Raw genomic sequence first — 27,569 nt, 5'->3', positions numbered from 1 at the left:
ATGTTTTCGTGCGTGTTTTCATAATCGTTGTAATGCTAATTGTAATTATTTTCTCTCTGGCCAGGGAATAATCTAGAAGGAAGGCTTGGGGATTGCTTACGGACTGTAGAGGGGAGGGGTCATGCCTAAGGCTTAGGGACCCCGCAACGGTAAGAAACACAGGGCTCAGTAGGGAAAGTCTGGGATTCCCAGCCTATTGCAAATTAAAAGAGCAACTCCGGGACCCGCTTCCGGAACGCACAAGTTGCGGTACTCGCGAACACGGACGTGCGGGCATCGGAGGATATACGGTGATACGCCAGACGCGGCGACTCCCGAAGCGGCCGGACCGGAAGTAGGGGTGGCCGGTGGCGCCCCGGGAGCTGCGGCCAGAGCAAGAGCCGCGATAGGGCTACCGGTGAGCGGTGGGCGGCGATCGCCGTGGCGGGCTGCGCAGGGAAGCGGAAAGCTTGGGAATTTTTTGTTTCCTGAGTGCTAGCTGAACGCACACCTCGGGCTGGGGCGCGGACTTGGGAGAGGGTCCCGGGTGGGCTCTACCTTCTCTCCTCTTTTTTTCGCTGTCGGTGATCCTTTTCCCGAGCTTGCTGTGGGAGTTCAGGGAAGTGGTGTGGGTCAGCGCGTATAGCCCCTTGTCTGAAGGGAGGACGCGCTGCGATTAGTACTCTTCTTCACCAAACCCTCTCACAACTCTTTGAGGTGAGGTCTGTTTCCCAGGTCTCAGAGGTAGGGAAACAGGCTCCGGGAGGCAGTGCGACCGTCAGAGGTCCAGGTCCGTGCAGTCTGCACACTTAGCCTTTTGGGCCCTGGCTCGGTCTTGAGGGTACCCTGGCTCTCAGACACGATCTCGGTAGTAGAGGGAGCAAACTTTTGTGAATAAATTACTTAGAATCCAGGGACAGTAATTTCTTACAGAGGTGAAAGGGAAAATGATGGCCTTGTCTTGCCTCTGTCCCTCTCGCCTTTGGGAACAGGGTTGTGAGAAACCAGCTCATCTTGGACTTGATGGCCAGAGAGCACTGGGATTCCTTTATCGAGGTCAACTGATGATAGTCTGATTTGTTCTGAACTTAAGTTTACTCGTGGTTTTAAAAGTTACAATGCCTGTCTTTTAGATTGTTGGTAGACTAAATAGTGTTTATAGTTATGGAATATTTAGTACAGTGGAAGAGCTTAAGAAATGTAGGTTTCTTTTCCCGATTCAGTAGGTATTTGCTAAAGTTGCTGAAGTGGGAAATCCTAGACTCTCAATTCTGTTAGACCTCCACTCTCACTCCCGAGCTAAAATCCACTGGTTCATAGACACATGGAAAGAAATTTCTGTGTTTAGTATCTTCTAAAGGACACATACCAGTGATGGTATTGCTGGTGAGAGTTGACAGGGTACTAACAAACTAACCTGCTTACTCATATTAATTCACCTCAGTCCTACTATACAATCCTAGTTCGGGTGTTTGCTGTCAACCACCCGGTTAAGCACTTGCTTGTCTCTTTTTGGAATAATACAAATTGCAGGCTTAGAGCTTTGATGGTCAATAAGATTGAATTGATATACCATGTAGGTATATCATAAAGAACCTATTTCTGGCCATTTTTATATACTTAAGCCTTTTTTTTTTTTTAAACATTTACTTTTTAGTTTTAGCCGGACACAATATCTTTATTTTATTTTTATGTGGTGCTGAGGATCGAACCCAGTGCCTCATGTGTGCTAGGCGAGCGCTCTACCACTTGAGCAACAACCCCAACCCTACTTAAGCCTTTTAAAAAGCAAAAACTAGAATGAGTAATGATGTTTGTAAGGCAAAAGTGTGAAGATGATGTTTAAGTTTGCAAACCATTGCTCTCAGGTTTTCTCTTTGGTTTCCATGAGAGATGTCCCATAATGGGAAACTAGAGAGGCCCCAAGATTAATCACAGAAAATTAATCACCATTAAGACTGCAGAAATATAATTAAAGAAAAGTGTACTGGACTGAAAGTAAAGAGGCAGGCCCAACTTGACACTATTCCCAGGTGAACTTTGGTAAATCACTCTGAGACTTAGTTGGTTCTTCTTTGCCATAGTTGTACCATATGACCACCAAGGACCCTTACCCCAGAAGTCCATGATCCCATTCCCTTAAAGGAAGCAGTGTTGGTTTTTTTTTTTTTTTTTTCAACAAAATAGTGACACTAAGAATGTTACAAAGTCCTCATATAGTACTTAAGTTTAAAATGTTGAACTAGAACTCGTATTTCTTTAATGCCAAAGCTATGGAAGACAGGTGAATATCAAACATAAATAGCAATTACACTTTCTGCCAGGTGGACAAGCAGTCTGAAATCACATGCCTTTGTGCATACTGCCCAATTTTATCCCTTTTGCTAGGTAAATGAGGTAATCCCCTTTAAGATGCTAAGGAAAAATGTTTCTCTCTGAAGGGACTTCTCAAACTGTTAATTATGTATTGAAAACCTAGGATCTTATGTGGAAAGAGAAGTAGTAGAAAGGCGAAATTTCTGGAACTTTGACACCATAGGAATAAAAGAACATTAAGAAGCAGAAGTGTTTACAATGCTCTTAAAATCAGTTTTTTAATTTTAGAGATGCAGCATTTTTATTATTCATTTTACAGGTAAAATTACTGCTTTATATATTCAGTCATATATATTTGCTTACCATCTAATACTTATCATTAAAATGAACAAGACAAAACCCCTACTCTCTTGGCACATACTTTTGTTCTAGGGGCTGCAAAACAAGAACCAAATAAATAGATGGAGACCATATCAGGTTTAGTTAACACCATAGGGAAGTAAAACAGGGCTGCTGTTGTATTTCAGGATCCTCATAGAAGCAGGACAAGATAAAGGTTTAGAGTGCAGGTTCTAGAGACAAACTAATCCAGGTTCAAATCCAAGTCCTGCAAGTGGGTTTCTGGTCTCTGTCCCTACATTCCCACTGTAGGACAACAGTACAATGGCAAGACTGCCTGGTACCTGGCATATTGTCACTACACCATAACTGCTGGCTACTCTAACAGAAATGAAAAAGTCTGAAGGAATGTTTTAGGACCAAACGTTTTTCTGTTTTGGAATAGATTGGGAACAGTCTCCCTCTGCTGCCAGTTTTCCCTTCTGGCTTCTGACTTCTCTAGGTGGGAAAAAGGGAGTCTTTGGGTCTCCTTAAACCTCACTCTGAGCTTCTGCCTTTGCTAGAACCAAAACTCCCCCAGAGCAGAGAGCAGAGCTACAGTTGTTCATTCATTTATTCATCCACCAAACATTCGGTGTGCACAGGATGCCAGAAATATAGCAGCAAATGACTCAGTCTATGGGAGAAATATCTGCAACACCAGGTGCAGTTTTCAGGAGGGGAGAGGCAGGGGATCAGAGCATTAGTCCCAGGGACTAATGGGGAAAAGTGATCTAGGTGGAGGCCTGAAGGCAAAAACAGCCATAATTACAGGGTGGGGGTTACAGCAGGGCAGTGAGAGATTGGTAGGATATGAGCTGGTGAGCTCACCTGCAAACTGCCAAGGTCATCACTCCCAGAGATCTTGAATTCTACCCCTCACAGACGATTGTATATTTAGGAGGAACATCCAAGTACTTAATTGAAGGGACCAAATTAAATTGTTTTTTTATTTGGGGAAACTTTCTCATAAATACTCTTAGCTTCATTTTTGTCCTACAGTAAGGGCCAGAATTGACAGCCCAGGTCAATCCTTGGACCACTTCTCCTGGGCATTATTAGGAAACAGAGACCCCATTAGTGAAGGGGGTTTTGTCAACATCTTTTTGTCTTTCAGTTTTCTGATTTTATTTTATTTCTTCTTTACTTTTAAATTTATTATCTTTGTTATTTTTGACCAGTCACATATATCCATGGCATCAAATGCAAAAGGTACAGAAGGGACGGTAGCCAGAAAACAGGCCCCCAGCACTAACATCCCACTCAGAGCAACTGCTTCTGAGTTCTACCCAGACACATCTGCTCTCTGTAAACGAGTAAAGCACATGCATGCTCACGTGAGTTTGATCACAGATGGCAGCACTCTCTACACACCAGTTAAATGCCTACCTTTCTTTTTTAAAAAAATATTTATTTTTTAGTTGTAGTTGGACACAATACATTGATTTTATTTATTTATTTTTATGTGGTGCTGAGAATCGAATCCAGGGCCTCGAAAGTGTTAGGCGACCGCTCTACCACTGAGCCACAACCCAGCCCAAATGCCTACCTTTCTTGATGAAATTTGTCTGCAATCTGATTCACTTTTATGTTTAGCAAGCGGATTGATTCCTTTTTAACTTCTGTGGGTATTCCATTGTATAGATATGTCATACTTACTTAACCGATTCCCTGTTAACATACTCTAGGTCATTTCTAAATTCTCATGAATGATAATGCTGCAGAGAATCCCTCAAGTGGTGTGTTTTGTCATAGGTGGTGCCATGTCCACCTTTATTAGTCACTCCACCCCAGTCCTATCCTGCCTCTCAGGAACTCCCATGAGCAGTCTTCAGTAGTGCCCACCACTTACTTCTGTCACTTCTTTCCTGGCAGCTTCACCCTTCACCCACTTCAGGCCCCTTTCCCTCCCCAAGTCAACTTTTGACTGCCGAGCTCCTGAGTAATTCCCACTCAAGCATTTCTGCCCCCTGAGAATTGCTTCCTCTGACTCCCTCTCTACCCTAATGCCTCATTTCCTACAGTTCTTGGAGGCCACAGTGTGTAGGCTGTGTGGAACCTTCCCATCCCCTTATCTCTCTCATCATCCTTCTTGGAGTCAAGTCTGTCATCATGATCACATCCCTCAAACCCTGGCATGTCTTTGCCTCATACTCATTTGGAAGATCCTGTCTAAATCCCAGGCTCCCCTTCTAGGAGCCTACTCCAGCACTACCTCCTATCCTTTTTTGGCTTCCTCCTCTACTAACAGATGACTGACTGGACTCCTCCTCTTCTCCATGGTCTTAGCTGCCTGCTACCTGAGCCCTTCACCCACCCCAGCATCACTCCAGCAATTCCCTACTCTCGATTGCATCTCCTCTCTTTCCTTCTCTCCTGGAGTACATCAGTGTACAAACATGCTGATATGTTGTTCATCTTAAAATGGAAAAAGTACAACATCCCCTCCCCTTTTCCCAGCTTTCTTGAGCTTACACTGCTCAGCTTTTGCCTCTGTCATTCAAAAATCAGGGAGCCCTGATAGCTCCCATCAGGGTTACTGGCGTCTTTCAAATTGTCGTACCCCATGGTCAGGTCTCTGCTGCCACATTGCACAGCCTGCCTTTGACATGTCAATGACTCCCCCTGAAATGCTTTTTTTCCTTGGCTTTTGGGGCCCCACCTCTCCTACCACAGTCTGCTAGCTCCTCCTCATCTCCCTGACCCCCATCCTGGGCTCCTTCCATGCACCACAATATCTCACAACTGCTGCCTTCTCCACAATCACTTTGGCTATCTAGCTAATGGAACACATTTAACACACCTGAAATGCTGCTCCTGAGTTCCAGCCCTGCCCTGCTCCCTCCTGGGTATTTCCCCCACTCTTCCTTTAGTTGTATGAGCCAAAAACCTGGGAGTCATCCTTGCTCTTCCCCATATCATGTCCTGCCCATCTCAGTCTTGAGCAGACTGACTCCTCTCCCCCACCACCACCAGGGCCCACTCCCTTCTGCATGGCAAACAGAGTCCCTTTAACACTTGAGGTCAGATCATCCCATTCCTGTGCAAACCCTCCTCTTCCTTTCAGCTCCCCCAGAGCAAACCCAACTCCTCAGCCCACTGACCTCCTCATTGACCCCCTAATTCTCCACCAAGCCATCTCTCATAAGGGCCTTGTCCTTCTGTCTGAACTGTTCTCCAGATGCCACCCAGTCCCCTCCCAACTATGAACTCCTCAGCCCTGCTATGTGAGCTCCAGGACAGGACCTGGTGTTGCTCCATACCATATTCCCTGCACTAAAACTAAGCTAAGCTTATAGTAGGTGCTCAGTAAAAAACTGAAATAATTGAATTCTCTCCTAGAAGTGGAATTGCTGAGGCTGTGCACTTGTAATTTTCAAAAGTATTGTCAAATCACTTCATATAGATGTCAATTCAATTTTACTTCCCCCATACCCCTGTGGATTGCATGCTTGGACTTTGGGTCTTTGCTAATGAGATAAGTACAAACTCATTTTAGCTGTAATTTTCTTTGTTGAATGTTTGGACATCATTTCATATTACTAAGTTCATTTTTCTGTTCTGGTATTTTTCTGGTTTTAATTTTTTATTAAATCTTGCTGGCTCTGTTATCTGTTTTGGTGGAGGTTAAGAAGTAGAAGTGTGATTTTATATTTTTTTCCCCAGATGGTTATCCAATTGTCTCAATACAGGTCTTTGTGTGTTTTTTTTTTTTAAATACAATGCTATACATACAATAAAAATACAGAAAGGGAGCTGGGAACGGAGCTACCCCGTATGCATGAAACCCTGGATTCAATCCCCAGCACTGCAAAAAAAAAAAAAAAAAAGACAGTAAGGGTTTGTATGAGGTTTTTTTCTTCTCAGCAGCAGTTGTTAAGTGATGTAGGAGGCCCAGAAAGCTGTAGCAAATGCCAGCAGTGTTTCCGCTTGGGGAGATGAGGCAGTAACTGACAGTGGCACTATGGGCAGTGGGCTGAGATGGAGACCTTGCCCAAGAGACATTGGACACAGGAGGAAGTGATTCATCCTGCCAGTGGGTGCTAGGAGAACTCTGTAAAGAAAAGTTCAGTGAGATGGGGGTAATAGAGCACTGCTTATCATGGGTTAAATCTCTAGTACTAAAATATAAAGAAGAGTTCACTTTGGGCTGGGCCTGCAGTTAGCCAAGCTGCATTCTCCAGGTTTGATGGATGTTGCCAGGCAAGAAAGTAGGCTTCAAATGGATTTTTTTTTTTTTTTTTTTTTACTTTAAATGATGGTATTCAATTTAATTTGGCTGGAGGGTGGCCTGCAAAGCAACAGGCAGAGTAAGGTAGGTAGATATGAAGGGCTTTCTGAGCTCCTCTGGGGACTGGACCAATGGGCTTCAGACCCAACTGTATGACCTAGGGAGCACGGGCCGACCGTATGCATTCTGTAAAGCATCCCATGGTAACCCAGTGCTGAGCCAAGATGGCTATGCCACTCAGCCTGGGAGCAAACAGAATTGATGTGCAGGAAAGGCTGCGATTGTTCCTCTCCCCTCCAAGAGATGAATCCACTGACAAGTGAAAGAGCTAGCCCAGGGGGAAGGACCAGGCACCACACTGCCCCAACCTCTGAATCCAGGTCTGTATACCCCAGCTTCTTCCTAGGCACAGATTTAGTGACAAAATTGATCTGATATCATTCAGGTCACCTCATCTTCCCCCAAATGAAGCCAAATTCCCACTTCAGTTGACCTGAGCATTATCTATATGCCAAATGCCTTCCAGTTTCCCTAATTTTTCTTTCTCTTGTCTTGGGTTTTTTGTTTGTTTTTTTTTGTTTTTAAGTGAATTTCCTTGTTAGTTATATAGTTCCCTTGAAAGAATTGCTGTTTCCTGAGTTTCTTTTCTTCTCCTTAGGCATTAGCATTGACAATTGTGTTGAGCCACAGAAGAGCAATTTCTGAACTTTTGCATTACTGTTGTTCTGAAACTGGGGTGTTTAGGGCTGAGGACCCTGACAGCCCTGAGCCAAAATGAAGACTGTTCTCATGGTTGCAGAGAAGCCATCCCTGGCACAGTCCATCGCCAAAATCCTTTCTCGAGGTAGGAAAGACCAACATTAACTTTTCTTTATTGCTTTGGTCTGTAAGCATTGTTATTTTTACTATTCAGAATGTTTCTCTTTTTTTCCAAAGTGTGATTCTACCTCTGTCAGGGTAGATTTGGTTCAGATCAGAAGGCATTAATGAAGCATCTGGACAGTAGTCACCCTGGATGTGTTTACTTCCACACCTGGTGTGTACCAGGGCTGGGACTCTTAAGAAAGAAAAAGACATAGTTCACAGTCAGGTGGAAGGTGCATTCGTTGTTAGAGTTCTGAGCCAGTCAGGGGCATTGGACACAAGTAGTAAACTGGAAGGAGGTACACAAGACAGCCAGGACCCCCTCCCATATCTATGCCATGGCCATTGTCATCTCTGGAAATTCACCAATGCCTCACATACTTTGCACTTCACATCATTCAAGAGGAGCCTATGGGGGAGCCTTGACCATGGGCCAAGTTCCAGTTTTCCTGAGACCAGGGAACTGGAAAGATAACGTCTGCCTCTCATGCCTACCTCTGAACACACTAGGGTGGCTGCCTGGTGGAGTGCCATTTCCCTTCCTTCTTTTAATTCCCTCTAAATATGAAGGATATTTGGATGCTGGGTACCCAGCAGTGGCAGGAATCTACCCTTGATCCAGCAGTTTAGGAAAGAAGAGGTCATAGTACACCTGAGCATTTATAGTCTAAAGGGGTTCAAGAAATGGCATCTCACCCTCAGAGGCCGAGAAAGTTGGCCTGCGGAACCATCAGTAGAAAAGATGAAAAAGACACCATAGAATTTGATAATTTGACCTAATCCCTGGTGAACTTAAAGTTCAAATATAGTAAGGCAAAAATCAAATTGAAAAGTGGAAACAGAATTGCAGATAAAAAGCCCAAGAGGGTCTGCCTCTTGCTCCCAGTCAATGGGTTCTGTGTTGTGAGTGCATTGTACTAGGTCATTTACAGATGCTATTGTCTCTGATTATTATTAAATCTCCCAGTACCAAATTACCCACAGTGGCCTAAAGAATATTAAAACTGACCTCTCTGGGGAAGGAGGACTCTGGCCTTCCAAGAGATGACATCTGGGCCCAGGGTCTTCATAGTATCCACAGCTCCATCTCTCTATGCTTCTTCTTTTCAGGGAACATGGCCTCACACAAAGGGCTGAACGGGGCCTGCTCAGTCCATGAATACACAGGAACCTTTGCTGGCCAACCAGTCCGCTTCAAGATGACATCTGTCTGTGGTCATGTGATGACCCTGGATTTCCTGGGTGAGCACCCCCACCCACCTTCATCCTATTGAGGGGAGCCCTGCACAACACTGCTAAAGGTCTAGTTACAGCCTACATCCAGAGGTCATGGACTAGTGACTAGGGGCCACTGAGTGAGATGCCCAGAACTCAGGCTGTAGAGCTCAGCATCTCAGAGTTCCTGTCCCAGTAGTTCCCTTTAGGCACCTTATGCCCTGTACACCTTCCTGTGCAGATGAGGTGGTGATATCTATCTCATGAAGTGCCTGGCCCTTACACATGTTTGAGAGAGGGCTGTTGCTCCTGCTGAGTTAACTATTGTCTGTTGGTCATTGGGTGACTGCCATTGTCTTTTTTTTTTTTTTTTTTTAATTTTTTATTGTTGGCTGTTCAAAACATTACGTAGTTCTTGATATATCATATTTCACAATTTGATTCAAGTGGGTTATGAGCTCCCATTTTTACCCCATATACAGATTGCAGAATCACATCAGTTACACATCCATTGATTTACATATTGCCATACTAGTGTCTGTTGTATTCTGCTGCCTTTCCTATCCTCTACTATCACCCCTCCCCTCCCCTCCCCTCTTCTCTCTCTGCCCCCTCTACTGACATTCGTTTGTCCCCCTTGTATTATTTTTCCCCTTCCCCTCACTTCCTCTTGTGTGTACTTTTGTATAACTCTGAGGGTCTCCTTCCATTTCCATGCATTTTCCCTTCTCTCTCCCTTTCCCTCCCACCTCTCATCCCTGTTTAATGTTAATCTTCTTCTCATGCTCTTCGACCCTACTCTGTTCTTAGTTACTCTCCTTATATCAAAGAAGACATTTGGCATTTGTTTTTTAGGGATTGGCTAGCTTCACTTAGCATAATCTGCTCTAATGCCATCCATTTCCCTGTAAATTCTATGATTTTGTCATTTTTTAATGCAGAGTAATACTCCATTGTGTATAAATGCCACATTTTTTTTATCCATTCATCCATTGAAGGGCATCTAGGTTGGTTCCACAGTCTAGCTATTGTGAATTGTGCTGCTATGAACATCGATGTAGCAGTGTCCCTGTAGCATGCTCTTTTTAGGTCTTTAGGGAATAGACCGAGAAGGGGAATAGCTGGGTCAAATGGTGGCTCCATTCCCAGCTTTCCAAGAAATCTCCATACTGCTTTCCAAATTGGCTGCACCAATTTGCAGTCCCACCAGCAATGTACAAGTGTACCCTTTTCCCCACATCCTCGCCAGCACTTGTTGTTGTTTGACTTCATAATGGCTGCCAATCTAACTGGAACTGCCATTGTCTTGTATCATTACTGTTATCCATTTCCTTGATAAGGCCAGAATTAGTGACTACCTGGGTCTATGTGCAGAACCACGTGGTTAACATAAGTCCAACCCAAGCTCTGACCTGCCATATTAGTCTATTTTATACTACAACAGAATGCATGAGGTAAACTAACTTTCTAAAGAAAGTAAGTTTATTTAATTCAATAGTTTTGGAGGCTGAAAATCCAAACAGCATAGTGCCAGTTCTAGCAAAGACATCATGGCATATCACAGTGTCATCTGGACCTAGTAGCATATGCAAGAGGGAGAGATCACATGGTAAAGCAGGAAAACAGAGAAAGATTTAGGGTCAGGCTTGCTCTTAAAACAACTTGCTACCTTAATCCTTTCTGACAGCAGTGCCCTAAGTGACCTAAAGACCTCTCATTAGGCCCAGCCTCTTAAAAGTTTTATACCTCCAATACTGCCACACTAGGAATCAAGCTTCTAGCACATGAACCCTTGGGGGACTCTCAGACCATAGCTTCTGTACTATGCCACCAGCTGGAGTAGGGCAATGATTAGACATCTCTGAGTTGCCATTTCTCTCTCTCTCTCTTTCTCCCTCTCACCCTGCCTTTTTTTTTTTTTTTTTTTTTTGGCTGGGGATTGAACCCAGGTTTGCTAAGCAAGTGCTGTACCACTGAGCTACTTCCTCAGACTAAGTTGCCATTTCTCATTTGTGAAATGTACAACAATGTCCTCTTCCCATTCCCAAGAGGAACTCATTGTTATGTGATAGTGAAGGTATCAAAAGCACTAAAGCCTCAGTAGTTTTTCTTGCTCCATAACCATACCAATAATAACAAAGGCGATGAAGTGGTGTAGCCAAGCTTTGGGGCCCCAGGCTTTATTCTCCAAAAGGCACATAGAGAGCAAGGATTAGAACTCCATCTGACCATGTACTCCCAGGCAGCAAGAATGGGGCCTAAAATAAAGCCAGAAGTCCAAGCTTGCAAGAGCCAGACCATAAGTAGAGAAGTAGGTGGAGGTACCAGACATGAGGCCAAGAGAGGTTGACCTTCCACAGGGAACATCTGGGCCCCTGTCGTATACCCTATGAAATGCTGTGTGGTGGGAAAGGTTTACAAAATCCTTTGATTTTGAAGAGAAGATGACACATGAGTTCAGGGCCCTGGCAAAGTGAACCAACCCAGAAATGGTGCTTTCCACTATAGGGAAAATACCAGAAGAAAGGCTAGAATAGCAACCCTGCTGAGAGTTTGCTTGTTTGGTTCCCAAGAGTGGCCAGGTCAGGGTATCATCAGCTTAACAGCCCAGGGGAAGGAAGGCCTGGTGGGTGGGGTTACCCAAAGACCTGAATCCACATATCAGCCCTGCTGCCTCTGACTGTCAAGTGACCTCGGGCCAATCTTCATCCAAGCCTCCTTCTCTTCATTAATGAGAAGAGACTGTCTCCCTGGGGTTATGAAAGTTGTGGAGGCCAAGCCTTTGTGAGCTGTGCAGTGTGACTCAGTTTCACCGAGACTGTGGTTTGTAGGAAAGTACAACAAGTGGGACAAGGTGGACCCTGCAGAGCTGTTCAGCCAAGCTCCAACAGAGAAGAAGGAAGCTAATCCCAAGCTGAACATGGTGAAGTTCCTGCAGGTACGTACAGGGACAGGAACTCATCAGGTGACTCCAGCTGTCTTTGCCTGCCATTAGTTAAGTCCTCATCCTCATCTTCATCTTAGACACAGAAACCTTTGATGGCTGCCCTGGGCTGCCTTTCTGCCCTTTCTGTGGGCATCTCCTGCTGGCCCACAAGGCACCTTCAGGCCTGGTTCCCCCATCCTAGTCATTCCTATCACTCAATCCTGAAGAGTAGACATTCTGCTTTGGTTTAGTTGAGTTTTTTTCCTCCAATTTTAAAATAAATACATATTTATTTTGGAAATTATAGATGAGCAGAAAGAAAAAAATTATTTCTAACCACATGACCCAAGACAACCACCATTACTAATAAGGGTTATTTCATTTCAGGACTTTTAATATTTCAATTTTGGGGATAAAGACCATATTATAATTATCATTTTTTGATCCAAAAAACAACCCTTCTGAGATAAATTATTTTCTGAGAAGCTGAGCCAGCCTCACTGTAGCCAGCTCCTTGCTCAGCTTAGGCATTAGTCCTCATAACCAAGACTTAGTCCCCAGGGCCCAGGCTCTACCTGTTGTCCCCAGAGGGGAGTATCACAGGGCCTGGGCCTGTGACAGATGCATGTTAATGTGTGCTTTTGGACAGGTGGAGGGCAGAGGCTGCGATTACATTGTGCTATGGCTAGACTGTGACAAGGAAGGGGAGAACATTTGCTTTGAGGTAAGTATAGTGCCCACTTTGGTTCACTTTTAACTTTTCCAATAATCTAACACCCTCAGTCCCATTATTCCTGAAGCTGAAGTGTAAGGGGTTATCTACAGCAGCTTTAAAATGCCTTCCCCACCCTTTATTTGGGAAATTCTATAAACACTTGAAAATGAATAGACCCTAGTGTTACTTTGCTTTCTAATGACACATGGTAGGAGCTGGTTTAAAAGGGGGCAGAATTATCTAGGGAGATGCAGATTTCAAAATGTAGTAAGTTAGTTTTCAGGGTCCCAGACCCAGCTCAGTGCCTTGGGACCTTCAGTTGATGTGATTGATCACCTCAGCACCAGAACACCTTTCTGAGACCTCATTCTTCTCATCTCCCACCTTTACACATCCTCTGCTTCATTCAGAATGCCCTCCTACCTCCCAGTCACCCCCAGTCACACAGCCCACCCTGTAGAGAGGGAGGGCTTCCCTCTCTTCCCATGTATCCCTTTCTTGTGCTTACTTAAGTCATAGTACTCTCATGCTTATTATAACTGCCAGTCTCACTCATGCCTCTCAGGCTGTAGCTCCATACAAGTCACCCTGTGTCCCTGTACCCTCAGCTTTCACCTATGGTCTGATATGCCTTTGGGTTCAGGAGATGATTACAGTGAGATGGGGTTCTCAGGGCACCTGGCAATCTAGTGCAGTACCCTCAACCAACCCAATTGCATACTCCCTTCTTAGATATCCTTCTACCCCCTCCCCACCCACTTCCAGGGACCTTTGCATCTGGGGGTGGAGAATGATAGCAGCTCATTAGCTTTCTTCCTTCAGAAATAAAACCACTTCTCCCCAATAAGGACACTCCTGTCACTCTGCACAGCCTTCATAGTGCATCTCAACTCTAGGACCTGCTGTGCCCAACCCCCACCCACAAGCTGAACCCACCTGTGGTCTTGCCACTTTTGCCCATTTCCTCTTCCTTCCTTTTTCTTTCCCCGACTTTCCTCCAGTCATCTGAAAGTTTCACTTACCCTTCTAAGCACACTCTCCTCCAGGAAAAGGGGAAACAGATCAAGTGGGGTAGATTTGGTGTCCCTTGTATGCTTGGCAGTAGCATTTACTAACTGGGAGCAGAAGACAAGAAAGGTGGCAGTTGCAGAGTTATAGTAAGTAGGGGAGTGTCCAGGCATATTTATAGTTGGAAGGAAAGGGAGCCATGTGACGAAGGTTTTGTGGAGAGACCAAAGCTTCTGAAAAGGCAGAGAGATGGAGAAGGGTCTGGCAGGGGTGAAAGAAGGTGTCCCACACAAAAGGTTCAGCACTGGAAAGAGCCAGGCCCAACTGCAGAGGTGTGGAGGTAGGTAGCCTGGGGACAATCACAGCCAGGCCTCCTTCCCCCCAGGTCCTTGATGCTGTTCTGCCTGTCATGAATAAAGCCCACAGCAATGAGAAGACCGTGTTCCGGGCTAGGTTCAGCTCCATTACTGACACAGACATCTGTAACGCCATGGCCCGCCTGGGTGAGCCAGACCACAATGAGGCACTCTCAGTGGATGCCCGCCAGGAACTGGACCTGCGTATTGGCTGTGCTTTCACCAGGTGCTGTCCCCCACCCAGACATACACATGTACTTTGGGCCCAAGCATACCCCTTCCCTCCCTTTACCCTAGGTACCTGCCTTTGCTGGTCCCCATCTGCAACCGCAGAGCCTCTTGGAGCCCAGATCAGCAACAGGCAATTTTCACATTTTAAAAATCTTAAAGAAAGGTCTGGGGTTGTGGCTCAGTGGAGAGCACTTGCCTGGCACATGTGAGGCACTGGGTTTGATCCCCAGCACCACATAAAAATGAATAAATAAAATAAAGATATTGTGTCCATCTACATAAAAAAAAAAAAAAACATGAAGAAAATTACATATATGGTTGGCATACACATCACACAAACTGCCACTTGATAAACAGAGGGTATCCTTACTCAAGAGTCCTAAGAAGAATGCAATGGATGGATAGAGTATAATAGAAGGACCCCTCACTCAAAATAATAGGAGACTCCCTGGGTCTCACTCACTTGTCCATCATATGTACACATGATTCCTGCATGACACACTCTGTTACACTGACTTCAAACTAATAGCAGCTTACTTGTACCACTTCCCAACATACACCCCAAGCCCCAGGCTAGACTCACACAGGGGTTTAATGATAATGTCTTAAGTGAATTCTTAATCAACTGTCTTTCTCTTTACCCCACCACTCCCCCTAGGTTCCAGACAAAATATTTCCAAGGGAAATACGGTGATTTAGATAGCTCTCTCATCTCCTTTGGGCCATGTCAGACTCCTACCCTGGGATTTTGTGTGGAGAGACATGATAAAATCCAATCCTTCAAACCAGAGACCTACTGGGTGCTGCAGGCCAAGGTATTTTTCCCCCCTTCTGTATTCCTTCTCTGTTGTTCCAGGTTTGGTGAGTGGATTCTCAGAGTTTTCCTCCACCACCATCATTTTTATTATCCTGCAGTCCCCTGGCTAAGGACACAAATGTGAATAGCTGTAAATGAGAATGGTTTTCTGTGCCCCAGAAAAGAGGTTCCCTGCCTTCATGGGGGGTAGTGGGGCTGGGTTGGACTTGAATATATTGAATTTGGATAAGTAAGAATGAATTTCACTCTAGTGGTACAGGGTGAAGTCAACCCCCTAAGGGACCAGCAACTATGGTGGTCAGATCCAAGAACTGGATTGAGGCCATGGGCTTTCAAACTTTTTGAAAGTGCTTAGAACTTTTCTTTGAATAAAAGCCTCTTTAAGCTTGATTTAAAGCATAACAAAGCTGGGCGCAGTGGCACACACCTGTAATCCAAGTGGCTCGGAACGCTGAGGCTGGAAGATTACAAGTTCATAGCCAGCTTCAGCAAAAGCGAGGCACTAAGCAACTCAGTGAGACCCTGTCTCTAAACACAATACAAAATAGGGCTTGGGGTGTGGCTCAGTGGTCGAGTGCCTTTGAGTTCAATCTCCAGTACCTAAAAAAAAAAGCATAGCAGAGTTGTTCTGATTGACACAGGGCTGGTGATCTTTGGTACGGGCATACCTAGGCACCTAGACTAGCCAGGCATTGAGGCTAGGCAGGGATGGAGTGAGAGATAAAGGCTCAGACACTTTCTTAATGACACATCAGCCTCAACTCCAGGCCACCCTCTTGAGACCACCCACCCAATTGCTGGCAGGGGAGTAGGGAGGATTAGATGCCAGCCTGCATATCTGTAAGCTAAACAACTACAGTTAGGAGAAATCAGAGTGGAGACCATTTTGCTCCCGTACAAAGATCAACTTCCCCTGATTCCCTTCCCTGAGAAAGCTCACCTGGATACTTCTTGTGTGTTCACTTTTTGTCCTTTCTACAGGTTAACACAGATAAAGACAAATCTCTCCTTTTGGACTGGGACCGAGTGAGAGTATTTGACAGGGAGATTGCACAAATGTTTTTAAACATGACAAAACTGGAGAAGGAAGCTCAGGTATGCCTCCTACTCCCATATCTATCATATTTGCCTTTTGTGGATGTAGAACTCCAGAAAACTCTGGCCAGGGGCTGCGGTTATAGCTCAGTGGTAGAGCGCTTGCCTGGCATGTGTGGGGCACTGGGTTCAATATTCAGCACCACATAGAAGTAAATAAATAAGATAGAGGTATTGTGTCCATCTACAGCTAAAAAAATTTTTAAAAAGAAAGAGAAAAAAGAAACCTCTGGCCAGAGGTACAGTCTATAACCATGGGTCACAACTTTCTTCCCCTTTCTGAAACAGATATCTTTTTGGAAAGAGGAATAGTTACTCACACATACACTCCTAAGATACTTCTGCCAGTGTGGTAGCTCCAAAGTTCTGCGTATCTACTCCCTACCAGACACTACACACACCTGTGGCCCTGCCAGATCTCTTAATTCTCCCCTTTCCACCATACATAACTGATCTCCTTTGTCAGGACTTCATTTCACACAGATGTCCCTTTTTTATGATATTGAAAGCTAACAACTATAGAGGGACCTATGTGCACATGGACACACTTGCCCAAGATCATTCAGCTAGCAGGGTATAGACCTGGGATCCTCAGTCAACTTTCACAACTCTGTAGAGTTGTATTTCTTACTTATAGATAGATAGATAGATAGATAGATAGATAGATAGATAGATAGATAGATAGAAGGACATACTGCTTGGCTGTTAGGAAGAGCAGCCTGGCAAGGGGCTGGCTACAGGAAGTGGGGGAAAGTCACTGCCATCACAGCAGATCAATGCCCTGCAGCTCCGATAACTCCCAAAGTCAGTGAAATACAACTTGGCTTTCTTCAGTTGCCTTCTTCTTGTCTTTCTTAAGGTTTCCTTGCATGCCATTTTGCCCAGGTTTCCGTTGTCTCAGATTTCTTAGACTTCTTTTAGAGCGGTTCCATGCCTATAGCAACAATGACATTCCTACGGAGACGCCATCTCCACCTCCAGGTCTCACCCTGAGTGACCCTAGTCTCCTTTGCTACACATAAACAATTGGCGTCAGCATTAGCACCCACATTTGTCAGTTTGGAATTCAGAATGTGCCACCCTAGCCAGTCTACAAGGGGTTGGCAAGGGCAAAGGGCAGAGTTTGAATTATTCTGGTTGTATTTGCAGAAGACAAAACAAAGAATCATCTCTTCCAACAAGTGTGTGGTCCAGAGGTAGGAAGTTGTAGCTCACCAACCAAGCACAACCCACTGATGTTTCCATTTAACCTGCATGGCCTTTTACAAAAAATCACATAACAATACGGACTTGCAGCTTCCCTTGAAAAATTAGAAAATTTTGTAGCAATGCTTGTGGCCCAGTCAGCAATTCCCATGCACAGCAAACAACAGCCACCGTCCCTAGAACAGACCCATGTACCATCCCGTAACATTGGCCTCTATGGGATTTGTATTTGCTGTCCCTTACCCTGACTTCTCCCCATACCTCCATGTTTTCTCTTTTTCTAGAAAAGAATTTTCATTATTTTTCCTTTCCTGGTCCTGAATATTCAATCCAGTCTTCATACTACTGGAAAGAGTGAAATCAGAAGCAGGAAGACCAAATGAATTAAACCAAATCCATTGCCCACACATCTGGATTCCCTCTGTTATGGGCTCTTCTCCCTTCCAAAAATTACTCAAAATATCCCTTCTTCTAGGTGGAGACCACAAGTAAGAAAGAAAAGGCCAAGCAGAGGCCACTGGCCCTGAACACTGTGGAGATGCTGCGTGTGGCTAGCTCTGCTCTGGGTATGTGGGGGCCAATTTCATTTCTCTTTAAGTTCCAGAGTAGGAATAAGTCAATGTAAACGAGAGAATAGTGTCTCATAGTATTCAGTGATTCAGTAGTTGCTATCAGGATAAAACACATGGAGGCTACCTTCAATGCAGGGCCCTGGGTCAGCAGAATCCCTCAGAGGCCTTTTACTCTGGAGATCCATCACCAGAGCCAAACTCTGGTCCAAACTCAACTTAACCACTTCCTTTCTTAGCCCAAGCCTCAGTTTCTTATCCCCTGAGAAAATGGGGCAACAATATTACCTGTGTCTTTGGTTTGCTATAAAGACTAAATTATGGGAAATAGCATCTTTTAAAATAGCAATGATAATATTGGCCTCTACTTGAGAGGGACAACCTAACATTAGAATTCTCAAGCAGCTTCACTAGCACAAGGGAGAGGCCTCAGCCAACTAGAAATAGATGTAAACTTTATCTCTGAGCTTCCTACTCAATCATAAAGGGGTTGGGCTGGAAACCTGGCAGTTTCTAACAGCTAGCAGTCTCTAGGCTTTGGTGGCCCAGCCATGGGGAGCCATGGGCTATGTCTTTGCGGATCAGTGCCTCCAGAGTCCCAGGAGGACAGTGGTATCATTAAGTGATCATTAGCTTAGTGCTGGCCTCTGTTGGTCAGGGAGCAGCAGGATGAACCCTACCTCAGTATATTGAGAAGGATAAAACACCACAATGGCTCAGAACTGTGATTGTGCTCTTTGTTATCATAGTAGGCTCAATAGCCACTATGGTTATAGCCCTATAGCTATATGTGTATAAGAGAGGTGCTCCATCATCACCATAGCCGTGAGTAACATGCATGTGATATTGTTACAGAGCTAGGCTTTCTGGGAAACTGAGGCCTCATAAAGATACCCCCCCTTTAAGCCCCATTCTTGTGATCAAATTAGAAATATTAAAGACATTACTGAGAATAACAGGGATGAGTTTATTGAAGGGATAGGAAAAGGGAAAGGAGACACTCTCAGGGGAGAGAGTGGGTCCTCTCAAAGAGGAGAAGGACAGTATGCCTCTCCTGCACTCCAGTTTTATTTTGTTTTTAAATTTTTTTTTTGTAGTTATAGTTGGACAGAATGCCTTTATTATATTTATTTTTATGTGGTGCTAAGGATCAAACCCAGTGCCTCATATGTGCTAAGCAAGCACTCTTCCACTGAGCTACAGTCCCAGCCCCTGCACTCCAGTTTTATTGGGATCCCAGAGAAGTTTCTAGAAAGTCTCACTCAGGTCTACCTCTTGACTTTTGACTGATAGCAGGATGACATCAAACTTTCAAGTCCCCACTGCCATGACAACTCTAGGTTACCTTGGCCCATGCTGACCAGTTCTAATTGTATTCTTAACCATAAATTCTTACAGATTTTATGGTTAATAGGAATTATCCTTATCTCTCTGAGTTTTGGGATGTAGTCTGTGAAAAGGGTCACAAAAGTCTCCCTTCCTCCTTCAGCATAACTGGAGTTCCTCTTATCAACATTACTTCAGGCCTGTATTTCTCCTGCAGATAACAGGTAGTTTGCTGAGGAATGTAAGATATCCTGTCCACTTAAGCCAGGCAGGGCTGCAGGTAAATTTCTTCTTGGACAATAAAGCATGTGAGGGTCAGCACACCGGCTATCCCCACATTCCAGGCTCCTGAGTCTCCTGTCTCTCACAGGCATGGGACCACAGCATGCCATGCAAACAGCTGAGCGGCTGTATACACAGGGTTACATCAGCTACCCACGGACAGAGACCACCCACTATCCTGAGAACTTTGACCTGAAGGGTTCTCTGCGGCAGCAGGCCAACCACCCCTACTGGGCAGACACGGTAAGTGGAGTGGACCTTGCTTTTGCTCACTCAGGCCTCAGAACAGGCTCAGGCACTTTGGTCAAACCCAGGACTAGTAGGAGGCAGCCATGCCCAGACTCAGTTCCACTCTGTGCTCTCTTCCTCAGGTGAAGCGGTTGTTATCAGAAGGTATCAACCGCCCACGGAAAGGCCACGATGCTGGAGATCATCCTCCTATTACACCCATGAGGTCTGCCACAGAAGCAGAATTAGGTATCAGATGCCCCGCCCGCTTCCCCACACACTTCTCAAGCTTCTGGCGGGGCAGGGAAAAGGGCAAGACACCATAGCTACACAGCACCATTAGACAGAGTCAGGCCCTATTGGCAATATGCTCCTCTTTCCCTGGCTTGGTGAGGGGTTCACCTGAAAGCTTTGCTTCATTACCATGGACTGAGGTTAGTAGTGAAGTTGTGGCAACTGATCAGGGAGAAGTCAGTGAGCAGACAACATCAGAGGAAATGGAATGGGATCCAGGCAGAGAGTGACAGGGCTCAATGATGGGCTGCACCTCCTACATGGATCTCATGCCAGGAAAAGGCAGATGGGGAAGAGAGAACAGTCCAAGTGGAAACAGGAGCTACTACACACACTGGAGTTTGAAGTGAGGTGGCATGTCACTAGACAGTAGGACAGGCTGGAGCCTAAAGAGCAGCCCCAGAGAAACAGGTAGAGGCTGTGTAGAGAGGTGGGAGCCATGGCTATGAAGATACCACTAAACATAGGAGACTGGCTTTCCCTTGCTGTGTGTTTTCCTTCCTTCTTTTTTGGACTTTGGAGCAGGCCATCCCTGGCATCCATGCCAAGGCTGGAGGGAAAGTGCTAGGGGTCCTTAAAACCTGGCCAGGCCACCAGAGTGACTGACTGTGGGCCTTTTGCAGGGGGTGATGCATGGCGGCTCTATGAGTATATCACCAGGCACTTCATTGCCACCGTTAGCCATGACTGCAAGTACCTCCAGAGCACCATCTCCTTCAGGATTGGTCCTGAGCTCTTTACCTGCTCAGGGAAGACTGTCATCTCACCAGGTAAAACTGTGAGTCCTAGGAATCCTCCTTCACAGATTTTGGATCCAGAGATGGTAGGCCTAGGGTCTGAGGCCTGGGTTGCCCAGGATGGAGACCCTAAATGGTGGTGCTATCTCTCTTTAGGCTTCACAGAGATTATGCCCTGGCAGAGCGTGCCCCTGGAAGAGAGCCTACCCACCTGCCAGAGGGGTGATACCTTTGCTGTGGGTGAGGTGAAGATGCTGGAGAAACAGACAAGCCCACCTGATTACCTTACTGAGGCTGAGCTCATCACACTCATGGAGAAGCATGGCATCGGTGGGTGCATCTACCCAGTTACTAGACCCAGGGTTCCCTTCCCCAGGACTGGGGCCAAAAGGATATACCAGCAAAGCTGCCCAGTAACCCCTACACACCCAGCCCAGCACCAATCTGTGGACCAGTATCTGATAACTGGTGGCACCCTGTAGAATAGTTGATCCTGGCAGATCCACAGTGGGAAGCAACTCACAACACTGTCACATCAGGACCTAGCCTTCTTTGTGAAGGCCAGGATACATTCTCATGCACTGTGAGGTCATGTACTAACTAGCACACACAGCGCTGAGAGTTGACCCACAATGCCAAAAGATTCATAAGTCAGATCAGCAGCCTCCCAAGTCTACATAACTGATCATGCCTTTCCTGGAATCAGGTTCTGGTCTTGCTTCTCTTAGGGGCCTGGGGCACCTGTGGTAAGTCCCAATGGAGCAGCCCTCAGCCTGCTATGGAGTATGGGTGCTGCTCCCCAAGTATTCTTAGCTCCTTCCCATTAACAGAACAGCCCCTCTCTGGCTTAGGAACCCTTTTCAAGTCATGACTTCTAGCAGCCATACATGAAAAAGGGATCTGGACCCAGTGACTAAAACAAGCTACATTTGTTACAGCGAAGAGGGCTTTTAGGTGACCTTCAAAACAGGAAAGTGGGCAAGGGTAGCCTTGTTGGTGGAGGCCCACAGGGCTGTGTAAAAAGGGTCTGGTCAAGCCCACTGTATGCCCAGCAGCATACACCTGTAATCGCAGCTACTCTGGAGGCTGAGGTAGGAGGATCCCAAGTTTGAGGCCAGCCTAGGCAGTTTAGCAAGACCTTGTCTCAAAACAAAATTTTTTAAAGGGCTGGGGGTATAACTCAGTGGTAAAGCATTTGCCTAGCATACATGAGGACCTGAATTCAGTCCCCAGTACTGCCAAAAGGAAAATGGGCCGGGGAGCCTGAGCAGAGCTGCCATTCAAGGCTATGGCAAGAACATACTGGGGATTCAGAGCCCTACATGGGCACAGAACCACTCCTATCCTAATCCACAGGGTCTGTGAGCTCTGGAACTTCAGCATGCTTCTTAGACTCCAGGTACCCATTTCTTCATATGGAAAATTCTCCTTCATTGAGTTGCCTGTCACCCACTAGCACTGGCAGGTGTGCCGTCAGCATGAATTTCCTTTTTCCTTCTCTTGACCAACGCACACCACACTCAGAATGCCTTACTTTCAGCTGCCTTCTCGACCAAGTAGGCTCCTCAAGGCTGAGGGAGTTACATCCCTGGAACTGGGAACCTGCCTTGGGGATCATGAAGAACTCTAGAAAGATGGAGAAAGTGGGAGATAGGAAATGGGTAAAACCAGCTGGGTTCAACAGTGAACTTGTAAGCTCCCCTTGGAAGGTACTGGGGCTCTTCCTCCAGGAAGGGTTGCTTGCTATAGTTTCCAGGTAATAGAAGCCAAGGAGGTTACATTTAATGGTTGCAGAGTAAATTCTGTGACCTTGACAGAGTCACTTAACCTCTCTGAGCCTCTGGCCTCAATTATAAAGCTAAAATAAGTACCCTATGAGTGGTTGTCCTTGGATTCACAAGACAAAATAGGAAAGGCACTTAGTGTGGTGCCCAGCCCCGTGTAGAGGGAACCACAGGCATGCAGTCCTCCCTCCTGTTGGTGGTTGGGAGGCACTGAGATGGAGGGTCCCAACATCAGGTGGGGATAAAGCTCAAGTGCACAGTCCAGTGGGTACTGTTGGCTGCAGGCTAAGGAAAACCCAGGGCCTTGCTATGTGTTTTAGGGACTGATGCCAGCATCCCTGTGCACATCAACAATATCTGTCAGCGCAACTATGTCACTGTGGAGAGTGGCCGCCGACTCAAGCCCACCAACCTTGGCATTGTCCTGGTGCATGGCTACTATAAGATTGGTGAGTCCCCTGGTCCTGTATCCTAGAGCCTGTGGACTCCCCAGCTTCTCCCTAAGTGGTGACTCTGCTGTCTCCTCAAGATGGGTCCTGGCCCTGCATTGAGCCCCTACCCCCTCATGTACTCCCCCAACTCCCACTGCAGGAGTGCTGCCCAGGACCTACAGGCATGCTTGAAAGATCTAAAATGGAAAGTAAGGGGCTCTTTTCCACAGACAAGCCCTAGGATAGGTAAGGATAGCTCGCTAAGGAGCCCATCAGCTCTCTCCTGTAGAGATGTCCTAGGCCTCTGGGAATGCAGAACCACAGCACAGATGTGGCCTGAGGACAGCCATATCTGTAATATGATCCTAGACAAGATGTTCTCACCCACTCTGTGCAAGATTTCCCTGTGGGAAATTGGGAAAGGCCTATGGGTATAGGAGTCAGCCTGGTGCCATCAAATTCTGGCTGAACAGCCCAGGGAGAGACCAGGAGGCAAGCTGGATTTGGAGGGACAAGCAGGCAGTGGGGATGGCAGGGCCTTGGGTACAAGTGCTTGTAGCAGTTTCCACCCATCTGCTCACAGATGCAGAGCTTGTGCTTCCCACCATCCGAAGTGCTGTGGAGAAGCAGTTGAACCTGATTGCCCAAGGCAAGGCTGACTACCGCCAGGTCCTAGGCCACACCTTGGATGTCTTCAAGAGGAAGTTCCACTACTTTGTTGACTCCATCGCTGGTAAGCTCCACCTTTTCCCTTCCCCCGCCACCAAAGGATACCCACCATCACCACTACCAATCAGGGCTGGCAGTACTTAGAGAACTAAGGGCACCCATATGAGGCCCATTACCAGATCTGAACTCCAGGCCTCTGCAGGCTAAGGAAATGATGCCTCCTCACTGGTTATTATTGAGATTAAATAGCAGATGGATTAACAACACACACATTGCCAGGAACACACACACCTGACAAATGGGGCTACTGCTCTGCCATTCCATCACCAACAGTAGAAACCCCACCACCTGCAAGGATGTGTTCACACTAAGGACATCAACCATGTGTGGTAACCCCCACTCCAGCCCACCCATTTACACCAAGCCACATACTGGAGGGTAGGCTGCCAGAGACTAGAAAGGATGTAACTCTGTCCTATACTATGCTTGCTTTCAGGTATGGATGAGTTGATGGAGGTGTCTTTTTCACCCCTGGCAGCCACAGGCAAGCCCCTCTCACGCTGTGGGAAGTGTCACCGGTTCATGAAGTATATCCAGGTAAGAAGGGTTGAAGGGCTGTAACTGCCCTTCCTGCCCATAGCACCCTTCTGCACTAATTCAGGCAAATCATGTCACTTCTTAGGCCTCTGCTTTATCATTAGCCATACAGAAATAATGTATTTTGCTTTGGGTTTCACACAGAATAATTGAAAGACCTAAGTCAGTACCAACAAATACCTCCAATGTCCCCCAGACCCCATAAACACATCAGCCATTAAGCCATGTGAACACACATTGTCCATTATTTCCTAACACATGTTTCTTGCTATCATGGGTGGGTATTAACCTACATGCCAGGACTTTTTTTTTTTTTTTTTAGTTGTAGATGGACAATACCTTTATTTTTTTAAATTTATTTTTATATGGTGCTGAGAATCAAACCCAGTGCCTCATGCATGCTAGGCAAGCGCTCTTCCACTGAGCTACAACTGTAGCCCTATGCCAGGACTTTAGAACTACCTTCATTCATGTGTAGAATGTACTAAGGCTTATAGTTTTTGGTTGAAGGTCCTTGATGGCAATGTATTATATTCTATATTAACATGTTATGTATTCTATATTACATACTTGTTGTGTATTCTATATTTTGAGGGAAAGGAGGGCAGGCAGGAAAGTCAATGGCCCTGGAAGCCCTTGTATTCCCTCTTGGCATTGCTGTAGGCCAAGCCAAGCCGCTTGCACTGCTCCCACTGTGATGAGACCTACACCCTCCCTCAAAATGGCACCATCAAACTCTACAAGGAACTGCGGTGCCCACTGGATGACTTCGAGCTGGTTCTGTGGTCATCAGGTTCCCGGGGCAAGAGCTACCCACTATGTCCCTACTGTTACAACCACCCACCCTTCCGAGACATGAAGAAAGGTGAGTTAAGCACCCCAAGTCCTGGCTGCCCTTTGTCCCCACTGGGTAGCTATAGTCTCTTTTTAGCACCAGTCCCAGCCTCATCACACCAGGCTCCAAGGAGATCCCTCACCCCAGCCCTTCCCACACTGACTGGTGCTAAGATGGAAGATCTGAAGTATATCTGGGGCACTGCTCAGCCACCAGTCAGCCTATCTGCCACTCTGCCTGAGTGGGCAGGCTACTCCATGCTGCTGGGTCACTGGGGATCTGGGCAAGGGGTGAGCTATGATTCCTCCTGGGCTGGGGGAATGAGAATCTGCAGCATGTGGAGGCCACTCAGCAAGCAGTACCCACTGCTATACTCTGTTCTCATATACTTGTTACTAGAAAAAGGAGAGCATGTATCCAGGCAGGGTAGAGAGAACTGAGCCAAGAGTCAGAGGGGACCCAGAAACCATCACACTCACCCATGCTGTGTTCTTTACATCCTGCACAGCCTCTCAGGTGTCACCATCCCCTACTATAGACTAGGAACCAGTGGGAGTGAGACATCTACCCATGTTAACCTGGGGATCTGGAAGGAGCCCTCACAGACTCATCCCCACCTGCATCCAGACTGCTAGAGTAATGACGCCCCATCTTAGCCCTCCGGCTGTCCAAAAGACATTCCTATGTGGCCCAGTGATACAAGGACCACATGGAGTTGCCAGTGATGAGCTGTGAAAGCAAAGAGAAGGTTAGGGATGGATTTGGCTAGGATCTGCCAAAAAGACACTAGGCTGGAGGGCCTTCAAGATTGAGGAGTTTTTAAATAAGCAGAAAACAGGGAGTGATGGCAGCTGGGAAAATTCAGGAATCCAGGATCTATAAAAGCAAGATTGTCCCCATGAGCAAGATCAAAAGGAGCACTTTGTGCCAGGACAAGGGGTCCAGGAATTTGAGACACTGAGAGCAGGCCCAGGGGGCTGTAGGGATAGGTGAGCATAGCAGAGGTGCATCACAAGCTTCCCCTCTACCCACAGGCATGGGCTGCAATGAGTGCACACACCCCACCTGCCAGCACTCACTGAGCATGCTGGGCATCGGCCAGTGTGTAGAGTGTGAGAGTGGGGTCCTGGTGCTGGACCCTACCTCAGGCCCTAAGTGGAAAGTGGCCTGCAACAAGTGCAACGTGGTAGCTCACTGCTTTGAGAACGCCCACCGTGTTCGAGTGTCTGCCGACACCTGCAATACCTGCGAGGCTGCCCTGCTCGACGTGGACTTCAACAAAGCCAAGTCCCCACTCCCAGGAGATGAGACACAGCACACAGGCTGTGTCTTCTGCGACCCCATATTCCAGGAGCTGGTGGAGCTGAAGCATGCAGCCTCTTGCCACCCCATGCACCGTGGTGGGCCTGGGAGGAGGCAGGGCCGAGGGCGGGGCCGGGGCCGGCGACCCCCAGGGAAGCCCAATCCCAAGCGGCCAAAGGACAAGATGTCAGCCCTGGCTGCCTACTTTGTATGACATCCCTGTCCTACCTTACCCAGACTCCAGTCACTGAAACCATTAAAATGCATTTTGCCTTCTCCAGAGCAAGAGGCCTGGAGCCTTTTGCTGTTGCAGCGACATCAGAGGATTACTGTGCCCTAGGAACCAGTGGGGCTTCCTTCCTCCCCCCACACCTACCTCTTCCTCCTATGTATGCCAAAGTGTTCCCCACTTTGCCCCCACCCTGGCTGTGCCTCCAAGACCGGAGCTGCAGAAAATAGACCCAGTCGGAATTCACACCCCATCTCAGTACATGTATAATAATGCTAGCTATGTGCACAAGCAGGAGATAGCCTGATGCCATGAAGAAGATGGGGATCAACAACCCATCAGTCCTGCAGGTGTCCTAGGCAAAAGGCTTAATGGAGCAGGCAGGCCTGATAGACATCCTCTCTGGGCCTGGCTCATAAATCCCCTTGGCCTTGGCTCCAGCCCCCACACACTTGTATGCTTGTGACTCCCAAGTTCAGCACGTTTTTTGTGTGACTCCACCAGCTTCTTGGGGCCTGTTCTGATTCCTGTTCATTCTGATAATGAGCCTTTGTTGTCTCAGAAGCAACTGGGCACTCCATTGAAACTAATTGCATACCAGGCTTAAAAAATACCCTGTAAGTCAGTACCTCGTGGCAGACAGGTGTGGGCTTCAGGCCAGACAGCTCTCTTGACTGGCTCCTTCCTGTGCTCTCCTGTCCAGCCACAAGGAGGGGCTCCTATATTAGTTTTGTTGTGTGGGGAAACCTTCCACCCTCTTGATTATGCCTCACCATGTAGTAGCAAAAACTTAGCCCAAATGGCTTTCCAGACTAATCTGGAATATTTGTTCAAGGGACAGGCCAGAAATGCTTCCCATGTGAACCACCGTCCTCTGTAGTAGATTCATAGTCATACTAGAATAGATAAGACTGAAAAAACTTTAAGAACCCATAGTTCAACCAGGCAT

The 27,569-nt window shown here is 46.5% G+C and overlaps 1 protein-coding gene across 1 annotated transcript; it reads left to right on the top strand.

Moving 5' to 3' along the window:
* Window positions 1–328: 328 nt before the first annotated feature.
* On the top strand, window positions 329–26,677 carry Top3b (DNA topoisomerase III beta). The gene is made up of 18 exons (XM_027923711.2): window positions 329–397; window positions 7,563–7,748; window positions 8,879–9,010; window positions 11,815–11,921; window positions 12,559–12,633; window positions 14,018–14,214; window positions 14,878–15,034; window positions 16,018–16,131; window positions 17,813–17,903; window positions 19,603–19,757; window positions 19,886–19,991; window positions 20,660–20,806; window positions 20,930–21,103; window positions 22,878–23,006; window positions 23,572–23,721; window positions 24,154–24,254; window positions 24,918–25,119; window positions 26,124–26,677. Exons 2-18 carry the CDS (start codon window positions 7,679–7,681, stop codon window positions 26,603–26,605), a joined length of 2,589 nt encoding a protein of 862 aa, XP_027779512.1. The 5' UTR covers window positions 329–397; window positions 7,563–7,678; the 3' UTR covers window positions 26,606–26,677.
* The last annotated feature ends 892 nt before the right edge of the window (window positions 26,678–27,569 follow it).

The sequence above is a fragment of the Marmota flaviventris genome, chromosome 1, assembly GCF_047511675.1.
Source record: "Marmota flaviventris isolate mMarFla1 chromosome 1, mMarFla1.hap1, whole genome shotgun sequence".
In the NCBI taxonomy this organism is placed as follows: Eukaryota; Metazoa; Chordata; class Mammalia; order Rodentia; family Sciuridae; genus Marmota; species Marmota flaviventris.
The sequence above is the reverse complement of the archived record's forward strand: the minus strand, read 5'-3'. Positions and strand labels throughout refer to the sequence as shown.